The following is a 12240-nucleotide window of genomic DNA, read 5'->3' on the forward strand; positions in this document are numbered from 1 at the left end:
TCCAGTTATCTCATAGCAAAGTTCGCCAAAAAGCTGGAATGGGAGGCAAAGGCGAATGTTACAGATGTGGTCGAAATGGACACTGGTACGTATGCATTTATATTTCTTTACATTTTTTTAGTACTTGTACAGTTTAATCAAGACATTAAAAAATGAAAATATTGAGAAAAAAAGGTTATATTGTACGTATCCGTTATGGAACAACGTTCTCCAAAAAAAAATATTTCACTTAATTTTGTATTTAGTATTAGTATGTCATCGTGCTTTTGTCGGTGTACATAATGAATCAAATGTTTTTAGTGTAATCCAGTTAAGTATTTAAATTTTTCACCATTTTAAGTTTTTTTTTTTTAAATTTTATATATTGCTAGAATGGAGAATACATTTGTTAAATGTTCTAATATCAGATGATTCTAAAAAAAATTTTAAAATATAATATAGAGAAACTAGTGATGGGACGATTTCAATCTAGCCTTATTCATTATCTTCTGAACCATGTCCATGTGCATATTAAAGTTAAAAAATAATGTTTAAACTATAAATTTGTATTTGCATGTGCGTAGAATAGCACTTTGAGTCGGCTTACGCCTGCCAAGTTCTAATTTTTTAAAAAATTTTACCGGCTAAGAGCCAAATTTAATTTTGTTCATAGGGGAGTAGTCCTCATCTACTTTTAAGTGTAAATATAATTCTCTTTTTACAAACTTCTTACTGTGTTCCTTTTATGTATTTATATCCAAGATTTTAATAACCTCGTAAAATTTACATTTACATTTTTCACTTGTCTTTTTTTTTTTCTTTTTTTCACACACTTGTGCTATTTTTTACTGTGGCATTTTTATTTTTTTTCTACCATACCTAACTTTGTTATTATGGTCTATAAAATCTAGTTTCTGGTAGTCTCCTATATAGTAATTTAACTGCAGAAATTCCCCTCTGGACTAAAGTATCATAGGGTTTGCAACAACAGATGCCAAATACAAATTTAAAATATCTAGTGTATTAGTCACTATCTCTTGCAACTTTCAACCACCGTTACATACACGCTCATTTGTGATAATAAAATGCTGCATTACATCCTAGAAGCGACACCATCACAATCGCAACATCTTCAGAGGAAGCAGTTCCATTTTTACCCTCTATATATTTAGTCCTACCACGACTACCAGTTGACATACAATTCAACATTTTCCACCGATATTTGGTTGCACTGCCATTAACTGGTTATTACATACCTACACATAACAACCTCATTTTCCATTCCGCAAATAATAATTTAAAATAAATATTTGTCATTATTTTATCATTTGTACAAGCTATAAGAAATCAAGTCTAAAATAAATAAATAAAATTGCTTTTATTGAAAATTAAGCTAAAAAAAAATTCCAATTCTGATATCAATCCTAATACCTCCAAAAGGTTTTAATTTTTCTGATTCTCAATTCGGATTAATTGTCCCAACATTAATAGCAATATTTTAATAACTAATAAATTTTCCTTACAAAAGAAAATGTTTAAATATAATTTATTATTTTGAACACCTGATAAACATCTTTATTGAATAAAAAAAAATAAAAAAATGTGACCTTTCTAATGTGAGGGAAAGAGAACAAGCAAGCAGTAACCCTCTTTTCTGTTAACTCTTTGTATGTCCTGTGCTGATTAAGCTTTCTAATATTAATTTCATTTAAATAGCTTTCTTTGAAAATTAAACAAATATTTTAAGAAAGGTTTTATTAATCTTTCTTTCTTTTTTTAAATTTATATTAATCACTTTACTGTAAATATCGAAAAAACTTGCATATCTAAGAAAATAAGATGAAACTTACAAATGAATAGCAATAAACATTAATTTATTATGAAATTTATAAAAAATAGTTATTCAAATAGCAGTGTTTGGGTTATTCATCTTTACTATATATATATATATATATATATATATATATATATATATATATATATATATATATATATATATATATATATATATATATATAGTCTCGGATGCTACCAAATCAGACCTAAAAATGCACCAAACACTTTTTTTTTTTTTTTTTTTGTCCTTCCCTTTTGCGAAGCTCAATCAAAGCCCCCCCCCCCCCCAAATTTCCTCTACAAAACAATCAAATCAAACACCACGAATAAATATTTGAAGATATAAAAAAAAATTAAAGCATTAGGACTTTTATCAAAATGACCGGATTTGGCATTAAATAACCTGAAAAGGCTTGATATGCCATAAAACAAAATTTGAATATATATATATATATATATGTATTAGTATTTAAAAATATTATGTCTTATTATTGATGTAAATAACAATTACCTGTTTTGATAATATTATGAAGAATGAAAAAATTGTTTGCGTTTGTGTATTTAAGGTTTTATTTGATTTTAATGAGTACGGAAAACCAAACGTAACTGGACAAAAGAATAGGCACTTAAAACCCTTGTTTAATCAGCCGTCACTAATCGATCGATGTTGATATGCATTAATCAACGTTTCTTCAAAATGTGTCAACAAATATGCTAAAGTTTGTTATGTGTACTTTTCCACCACCAACGTCGAAATGATCAACATTTATAGTTGAAACCGTGTTACATGGACTAAAATATAATGGGAAATGAAACGGAAAACTTTACATTGGCTACAAAGAGAAAGTCATAAATATCTTTAATCGATGATTTACATCTGTGTTTTGAAATGAACAACGACCAACTGATGAAGGAATTTGCAATGTTTGTTGCATGCGTTTCATACATGTGCGTGATACTTTTTTTTTTAACAAAAGTAAAAAGGCATTAATTAATCTGCTTATATAAGTGGCACTTTCTGTATGTCTCTCTGTATTTTGAATATTGGTAAATAAATATCTGACCTTTTTTTTTTTTTACAAAAGTAAAATATTCCATTAATACTAAATAATAATATCTTAATTGCTTTATTAGAGTAAATAGTACATTCCTAAGAAATAAAGTGGATGCCATGATTAGAAATTGAAACAGAAACCTTGAGGCTGTCAGTCTATTCTATCAACTGAGCTAATTCGCAAACATTATGAAAAGTGTTGTAAATTATCTTTAATACTCAAATGAGTTTAATTATTGGTGATAAATCAAAAAAAAAAATTTGTTGCTTCAGGAAGGCTAGACAAATTGTCTAGGCCTGAAGGGTTTCATCTTTTATTATAAAAAGGGCAGTTGTCTGTGCATAGGAGTTTGGCTAAAAGTCAAAACTACACAAGATGCACAAAGCTGTTAGCATTGACTCAATAAAAGTATAAGTATGTTTATTTTATTTAAAAAACAAAAAACAAAACAAACTTTTTCATATATATTATTTTTTATAGGGGGGAGGGTGTCATTAAGTTTTTTTTTTTTTTTTTTTGTCTGAAAGTCTAATTAAGATACTTTCGTCACCTTGTAGTGTCTGTTCTGTTCTTTGTTAGAGGAGAAGTAATCTTTTTTGCCATTGGCCGAAATGTTGTAAGAATAACCTCCAAAATAAGACTAGTAATTTAAATAATCCAACATGTTTTCAAGTAAAATAGTTGGTGTGAAATATTTAACCAATAAACTCTTAAACTATTAATCACATAACACTGAAATTAATAAGAAATAGTAACCAAGGATGTTTATAACGAGTAAAATCTTTGTTTGGATGGATGAATAACACGTACAGAAATGTTTGCAAGTTGAAATGCAAAATGATCGTTTCAACTTGCCGACATATTTCCATTACTTCTGTGCATGCACAAATTCATTCATAGTTGGAAGTGGTTTAATTTTAAATCTTTCTTATCTATCTCTCAATAGCCCAGATAGTAAGGAACGCGGCTGGAGCGCTAACGTTTTGGTTTCGATTCTAGCTGATGGTACCAAAGTAATATTTAAAAAAAAAAAATTTCTAATCTTTTGAAATCACTACCATATATTAGGTACAATATAATATTCAATAGAGAATTGGCGCTGTAATAATAAATACGAAATCTGCATGAATTAAAGTATATTTAAACGTATTTTACTACCCCCCTCCTCATTGATTTAAAAAATCTGAAGAATATAATTTTATTTGAGATTCAAAAGTTTCTTTATTTGTTATTAGACAAATACTAAAATAATTCTTTTTCAATTCTCTTTATTATAAGTTGGCTGTGAAAGCTTTTAGACGTAATTTCAAGCAGGGCAATGACATTTGACTGGTTGGCAGTTTCATTGACGTCTAAAGTGAGTTTTCCTTATCGGTCTGTCTCCTGCCACATTTCTACTTCTGACTCTCTTTCATTCATCCTCATCTGCAACAGTTGGCGAGGAGCAAAGTAGTATTTGTTCTGATACTACGCTTCATTTTTCTCCTCAATCAGTGAACAAGAAATCCCTTTACACGAAAGCAATTTTTATTTTTGGTCTAATCCAGAGTTCCTTTTATAGGGATCTGGATTTTTTCCACATTAAAAGACAGCCGTGTTCCTAACTCTGTTCTCATGGGGAGGCAAGTAAATAGGAATAGTCACGCAGTAAAAAAAATACATTTTTTTTTTACGCTTGAAGTTGTTATACACTCTTGGACACGTTTGTCATTGGTCTTCTATATAATCTTATATATCATACTTCTATAATACTCAACCTTCAATTGCTATGCATTATTCAACTTGGCTATGAATGGCTTCAAAGCTATTGAACATATGTTATCTGGTCAAATTTTAAAAGTTGGACCTAAATAGCATTCAAGCGGACAAATCAAACTTTAATTTTTGGCAAATACATTTTCTTTTTAACAAAAATTTCTTTTATTGTACCATGTTATTGAGGATATAACTTTGTTAAAATTTATGTATAAATGTCTTGCCTGGACAACTGGTGAAATATAGCCTTTCTTCTTTTTCATTAAAAAAAAAAAATAAAAATAAAAAATAAAAATCATTAAGGTGAATAACTCTTATTTTATGAAAATATATAAAATAATTGTTTCCCTTGCAACTAATTTTTTTTTTTTTTTTTTTTAACAAATGATTTCTCTGCATCCAAAAATATGTGTATTATCCAGTTTTGGCCTTTTTTTTTTTTTTTTTTTTTTTTTTTAAGAAAAATCTATTAAAGCGTCTTGATACTGCTATACTTTAAAAGTGTTTGGTAATTTATAATATGCTGCAAAAAATGTACATATGGAGTATTTTTCTTTTTTCAGGTCTAAAGATTGTCCGCGTGGTCCGTAAGTTATATTCTTTTTTACAAATAAAATGGAATGTTTCAGATTGGCTCCATGACATTTTTTTTTAAGCAATGAGGTTACAGTATTGTGACTTGTGAACCCTGCTGTAATTTAGAATTAATGTAAGATCATATGCTGCTCCTTGACAACTGCTGACCCCAACACTTGTGTCCCGTGGTTTTTCTTCATCTTCTTGTTCTAATTCTGACCGTGTTTTGGCAATCGCCTAGGTAACAAACACTGGTTTACAAATATCTAAAAAATAAATGCAACAGAGACTCACAAGAGAAATAAAAAAACTCCAATACATTGTGTACATACAGTATAATCATTTGTACTTTGTGTGTGTGCGTAATATAAAAGACCCACTGATCAGCTCATTTCCTGTTAAAATTCTGCCTAGAGCCGCAATCTGGAAAATTACTGTGAACTTACACAAAACTTCTAAATATGTTGACTCTGAATCGGAAATCGTATGCTTTGTCTTTTGTATTATTCACTGCCACGCCTGGTCAGCTGATTATTCATCCGACCCCCCCCCTTTTTTTTTAATCTTCTTCCTCTTTTTGTTCCGTTTTTGCCTTCCTATGAACCCTCTTATGATTCTTATGACGGTTTTCTTTGAAAACAATCATCTTGATGCAAACACTAAGACTTCAAATGATTCATGACAAGGGTAGAGGAATTACAGGACTTTTGTTTATCAAATGACTTCCTGTCTCTTTCCCCACACACGTGCATACTTGGTGTCTTTTAATTTTGATTTTGTTTACCAACATTGATATTTCATTTAATAAACATTTTTCAAAATATTTTACATATATTTTTTACTACCTATCACCAGCACATCATCCAAGTTGATTTTGCACCACACACACACACACACACACACACAACCACACACACACACACAGGTTCTTCCAGATTGGGAATTCATCTCAATTTCAGCCCCCCTCCACTCCCCATTGGTTATTCATATTCCTAATCCATTTCACTAATTGCAATCATTATGACTTTTTTTTTTTTTAACTTGTTTAAATTTCTTCTGTCTTAGATCTCGGAATCGAAGAAAACCGGATCGATTCTCTAACAATGGTGCTGGAGAGAACTATGGAAATTATTTCCGACCAAACTCTTTCATGAACACTTATAATGATCAATACCCTCCTCCGCCTCCAATGCCTCATCCAATTGACCGTTACAGACCGTATCCTGACTCGTTTGAAAGAAGGCCGCCTCCCTCCATGCAGCGTTCTTCAATGCCACCAATGAATCGGCAATCTTATAATTACAATCAAGATCCATATGAAAGGCCACCGCCAGAATATTACAGAAGAAGCTCACCACGGTAAATCGTTTTCTTTTTCTCTTTTTTTTTTTTGTTATGCTGAGAAAAAGCGTTGAATGATTTTAGGAAGAAATCCTTTATGGCATCATGGCTGATAAAGACTCACTAATATTATCCATTAAAACAGGTTACTGGTTTTCTATGTGGGCAATAATTTTCTCTTTCTCAACATATATTTTTTTATTACCGTTTTATGTTTAGTTACACATGTTTAAAGTCTAATGAAGTTGATACGATTCGGTAACCGAAACATGTGTAACTAAGCAGATAATACAGTAATTTAAAAAAAATTTATATATATATATATATATATATATATATATATATATATTTGCTCTGCAATAGTAATGAGCACTTTCTTCAGGTTTTTACTAATTACCGTTTTTGCTATATATATATATATATATATATATGCTACTTCAGTCCTTGATAGACTATGGATACCCACGTAGGAGTGCCTGTGCATGATTTTTTTTGCAGGAGGTGCTCTATCTCCAATCATGCCTCTTCTGAATTGACACTGTTAAATACCAGTGGCAAGTGAAGTGTAAGTACAGGACGACTGGAAACAAATGTCGAGATAAACAGCAAGCACATACAGCCTCTAGAATTCTTAAATGGTTACCCATCTGATACTAACCAGGCTCAATGTTCCTTAACATCTGTGATCTGATGAGAACCGGTATGTCAATGCGGTTATGCAGTGTGTGTATATATATATATATATATATATATATATATATATACACACACACACACACACACAAGGTCTTAACCTGTGTGAAAATGTGCTAGTTTGGCATAGAAAAGATTGCGTAGGGCTCGTAAATCATCAGTAAAGGAATAGGATGATGTTCGTGTGAGTGACGCTATAATGTTTTGTGTTTAACCGTTCGATAAATAACAGAAACTAATAATCCAGTATTCCAAGAGACACACACGGGCAACTGAGAGTGGCAGAAAATAACTGTTAGAGAGCAATCAGTATTTTTAGAATGGAAAAGAAAAAGAAAAACTACTGTGAATTTTATCTATGTAAGAAACAAATATGGGCAGACATCTGACCAAACTTGTGACGAATGTTGAAGTTTCCGGTTACAATGGGACGAGAAAATAATTAGGGAGGAAAAAATTTTGCTCCAACGTTAATGTTAGATGTAGTTTGGATCGTCGCATTGCTAGGAATAAATATAATTTATAATGGATGAATGCGCCTACAGATATGTGTAAAACCTACATGAGATAGTGTCTGATAGTTTGATCACAGTGAATTTATATGTGGCATCTGCGTTTTTTTTTTCTGTTTAAGAGAATAATTGATCCTATTATTATATATATATATATATATATATATATGATTATTTTATGCATGCACATAAAATTTTATAAGGGTATATTTTATATATAAATTTTCAGTATTTACTACAACAGTGCTCAATATGTGTGTAGAGCAAGGTAGTAAGTTTTTAAAATATATGTCAGTTATGCTACACAGAATGTTACGTTTCATCCTCTTAAGGACTAGTTGGGATTAAATACGTAAAATTTTATGTAGCCTACTTGCCATATATATTTTCATAACTTATTTATATAATTAGAAAAATGTTTCAGGATGGATTACTTTAATTTTCCAAACGACAGTTTTACACTATTTTTATTCCTTCTTGAAAGGATTTGATTTCATTTCTGGCATATCAACCATTTATGCGTTATTTAATTCTGACTAAAATTGTGAAATCGAATAAGATGATTATTTTGTATTCTTGGAACACATTACTCTTAAGATATTTTAAAGTGAAAATGGCAACATTACACTTAAAAAAAACACATTGCGCTTTAGCAGTGGTAATTTTTGTTTTCGACCCAATTGACCTGAGATACTGCCTTCTAGTATCTATTTATGGAGAAAATAAAAAGTATGGCTTTGATTTTTAGAAGAATCTCATTGAATAATGTGGTTTATAGATATTAGACAGATGATGAGGGGAGGTTTTGTCATGATTTTGCCATTGCTTATGACCTCACTCAGATTGTTCGCGAACCCACCCGTGTGCCCGATACACCCAATCAATATGCAAGCCTCTTAGACCTTTTTCTTTCAACTTCCCCTGAGCTATGTTCATGTACCGTTCATTCTCCTTTAGGATCCTCCGACCACTCCGTCGTATCAGTTAAGATAAAAACAAAATGTAAGAAGCCATCAGACGTACCCCTCCACCGTACTGTATACCGATACTCTATGGCTGACTGGGATAGCTTCCGTACATTCATATCTGATTTACCTCTGCACTCCATGTTTAAAAAGGAAGTGTCCTCTATATTATCAGATCTGACCGAATGGTTAATTGTAGGCATAGACCAATTCATACCATCAAAAAAATTCCAACAAAAACCTAACAGCCAGCCATGGTTCTCCCCAGAATGTGCTGCTGCTATCGCGCACAGAAATCACTTTTTCCATAACTACCAACGTAATAGATGCACTGAGACTAAAGCTGCTTTCAGGACTGGCAGCAACCACTGCAAAAGAGTAATAAAAAATGCAAGAGCCAGTCTGTTAAATCCAAGGTAGCTGATCAGCGGCTTGGTTCCCACCAGTTTTGGCAAATAACAAATAGGATCCTGAACAGAAGTGGGCGTTTTATCTCAACCATTATCAATGGACCAGAGGTTATCTCGTCAGCGTCAGACAAGGCCAAACTATTTGCAAAGAACTTTGCAGCTAATTCTACCCTATGCGACGAAGGCCATCAACTCCCCATATTTCCTCCTATAACACAGAACAAGCTAGGTAATATACAAATATCCGTGCATGAGGTCGCCAAGCTAATAAAAAACCTAGATTCCAGTAAAGCAACTGGCCCTGATGGCATCCCAATTATAGTGTTAAAAAAGCTTCAACCAGAACTTGCTCCCATACTTACGAAACTATTTAAGCGCTGCCTTAAGGAGAAGTGCTTTCCGACCCCCTGGAAGACCTCATCAGTTTGCCCTGTATTTAAGAATTCAGGTGATAAGTCATCTCCCTCTCAATACAGACCAATAAGTCTTCTCTGTGTTATGAGTAAGTTACTTGAATCAATATTAAATAGAGAAATAGTCAACCACCTCAGCAGAAACAACCTTCTTAGTGACACACAATATGGTTTCCGCTCTGCAAGATCTACCGCAGATGTGCTGACGGTTATATCCCACAGGATTAGTGAATCTCTTGACAAAGGCTTCCTTTCTAGGGCAATTGCTCTTGACATATCAAAGGCCTTTGACAAAGTATGGCATAAGGGTCTACTTCACAAGATTTCCAGCTACGGTATAACTGGAAATGTTTTCTCAATCATTAAATCATTTCTCTCCGATAGGCTCATAAGAGTAGTGGTAGATGGACAAAAATCGGAGGCCTGCAATATAAATGCTGGAGTCCCTCAGGGGTCAATCCTGGGCCCAACTCTCTTCCTGATCTACATCAATGACCTCCCTAAACACATACTTAAATCATTCGTTGACATCTATGCTGATGACACGACCATCTACGGCAACACATCAAAGGCTGTAAATGACGAAGTTCTCTCGGATTCTCTCTCCTCTGATCTCGAGCGCGTGGTTCAGTGGGGGAAGATGTGGCTAGTTACCTTTAATGCATCTAAAACCAAACTCCTATCCTTACATCATCAACGCTCTGATCCCCAGCTGGCATCAATTGTGATGGATGGCTCTCGTCTGGGTGAGGCCCCGTGTTTTGACAAGCTTCTGGGTTTGACCTTTACTCCTGATCTGAAATGGAACACGTACATCAAGTCTGTTGCCAAGGTCGCAGGAAAGATGGTGAGATCCTTCTACCGCTCCAGAAGATATCTCACTACTGATTCAATTCTCTATCTATATAAAAGCCAAGTACGGCCAAGGATGGAATACTGTTGCCATATCTGGGCAGGAGCTGCCAAAAACAGCCTATCATGCCTTGACAGAGTACAAAATAGACTTCGTGGTTTAGTGGGGGATGCCCTTTTCTCTACCCTGCAACCCCTCTCCCACAGAAGAGACGTTGCGAGCCTATCCTTGTTTTATCGTTATTTTCATGGCAGGTGCTCGTCTGAACTCCAATCCCTGGTCCCCCCTCGCCAAACTTTCACGAAAATCACCCGTCTAGCTGAATCCACTGTGAAAAATTTCCCCCACTCTATATCTGTGCCTAAATCAAAACGCGGATTTCATGAGCAAAGCTTCTTTCTTAGAACTGCACGCCTGTGGAACTCTGTTCCGTCTGCCTGCTTCCCTCCGGACTACAACTTGGATGTCTTCAAGTCTAATGTTAACAAATTCCTAATGAACCGCCCCCTTAATTAAACACTTCATAAAATCTCCTCACTAACGTGATGTACTTGCAATAACCCTTATCCCTGAGTGGCTTCCGGGCCTTGATAAGTGGTGATCACTGTGTAAAAAAAAAAAAAAAAAAAAAAAAAAAAAGATATTAGAGCATTATGCAACTAGTTTATTGATTCGATCGGGGGAGGGTCTCTGACCTTCTGTCTAACTGGAGTAATGTCCAAAGTGGTATGTTGCAAGTTACTGGCTGCTTAACTGCCAGAATCTTATTCCAGCGTATTATGTGGCCTTTTTTTTTTTTTTTTTTTTTTTTTTTTTGGAAGGTATTTTGCATATTGTTGCAGTTGGTGACTTCGTGATCCCACTAAGGACATAGTATTCTTATAAAGATTAAAATCAAGACCTAATGATATTAAATTTTATATCTAGAATCTTTATTCTGATTTTGATCACAGAAAATGTTTAAAATCTAAGATCTTTGAAACAAAAATGCAATTAAAGGAATCTTTCTTAAGTGGTGTCTAATGGCAAAGGATAAAATTCAATGCAAATCAAATATAGTTAAATTTTCAAGTGAGAGGTTGTGCCCATCCCTCTAAAAACCCTTTCAGTCCAAAGAAACCGAAGTTTGGGAAATATTTATTAATCAATGTCTATAATAGCTATTGTTAACATTTCACAAAATTGAGAGGTATCTGAATTTTCATTAAGGACTTACCTCTTTTTTACCTTTGAATAAAATAAAATATAGCCTACATTACAAACTTATGCTTAGTAACTGTATTCTAAAATTCATAATTATATATTAATTAGTTCAAATATGAATCCTATGTATACAAATATAAACATGTATATGTTTATATATATATATATAATGTGTATATAATATGTGTGTGTTGGATTACATTTACAAGTCAGGATGGGTGAAACCCTACCATAAAATGTATTTTGGACCTATTTGGAAAACTATCCCTACAAAAACATGAGACGTGTATGTAAATATATATTTTTAAAATAAGAATGTTATTAATAAAATCTATTATATAAAGGGTAGTTTTATTTTACTTCAGTCGAAGTTGTCAGAAAACACTTGAACGCTATATGAGATCCATAGATATTCAAACGTTCCATTAAAGTGCTATATCTCTCAAACACGGAGTTAGTAAAGAAATTGAGAACCTAATTTCCTCTTCCCAATTAACGATTTCCATATGCTGTAGTATATCTTTCGTTTTGGTCACTTAGTCTTACTGGATTCCAGGACAAGAATTCATCTAGTCTGGTGAAGTATCCAGCTTTGTGCTATTACTTGAGGTAACATCACTTGGAGAAGAAGCATCATTCCTCGTAAAAG

General features: G+C 32.9%; 1 protein-coding gene across 1 annotated transcript in view; it reads left to right on the plus strand.

Moving 5' to 3' along the window:
- Nucleotides 1-12240, plus strand: part of LOC145249732 (RNA-binding protein 4.1-like) — a 49503-nt gene that overhangs the window by 24414 nt on the left and 12849 nt on the right. The window contains exons 4-6 of the mRNA XM_080111634.1: nt 6-85; nt 5189-5212; nt 6267-6560. Coding sequence (XP_079967760.1) covers nt 6-85; nt 5189-5212; nt 6267-6560 — 398 coding nt within the window. The remainder of the gene's footprint in view (nt 1-5; nt 86-5188; nt 5213-6266; nt 6561-12240) is intronic.

This window comes from Euprymna scolopes, chromosome 28 (genome assembly GCF_053919585.1).
Source record: "Euprymna scolopes isolate OS-2025 chromosome 28, ASM5391958v1, whole genome shotgun sequence".
NCBI classification, from domain to species: Eukaryota; Metazoa; Mollusca; class Cephalopoda; order Sepiida; family Sepiolidae; genus Euprymna; species Euprymna scolopes.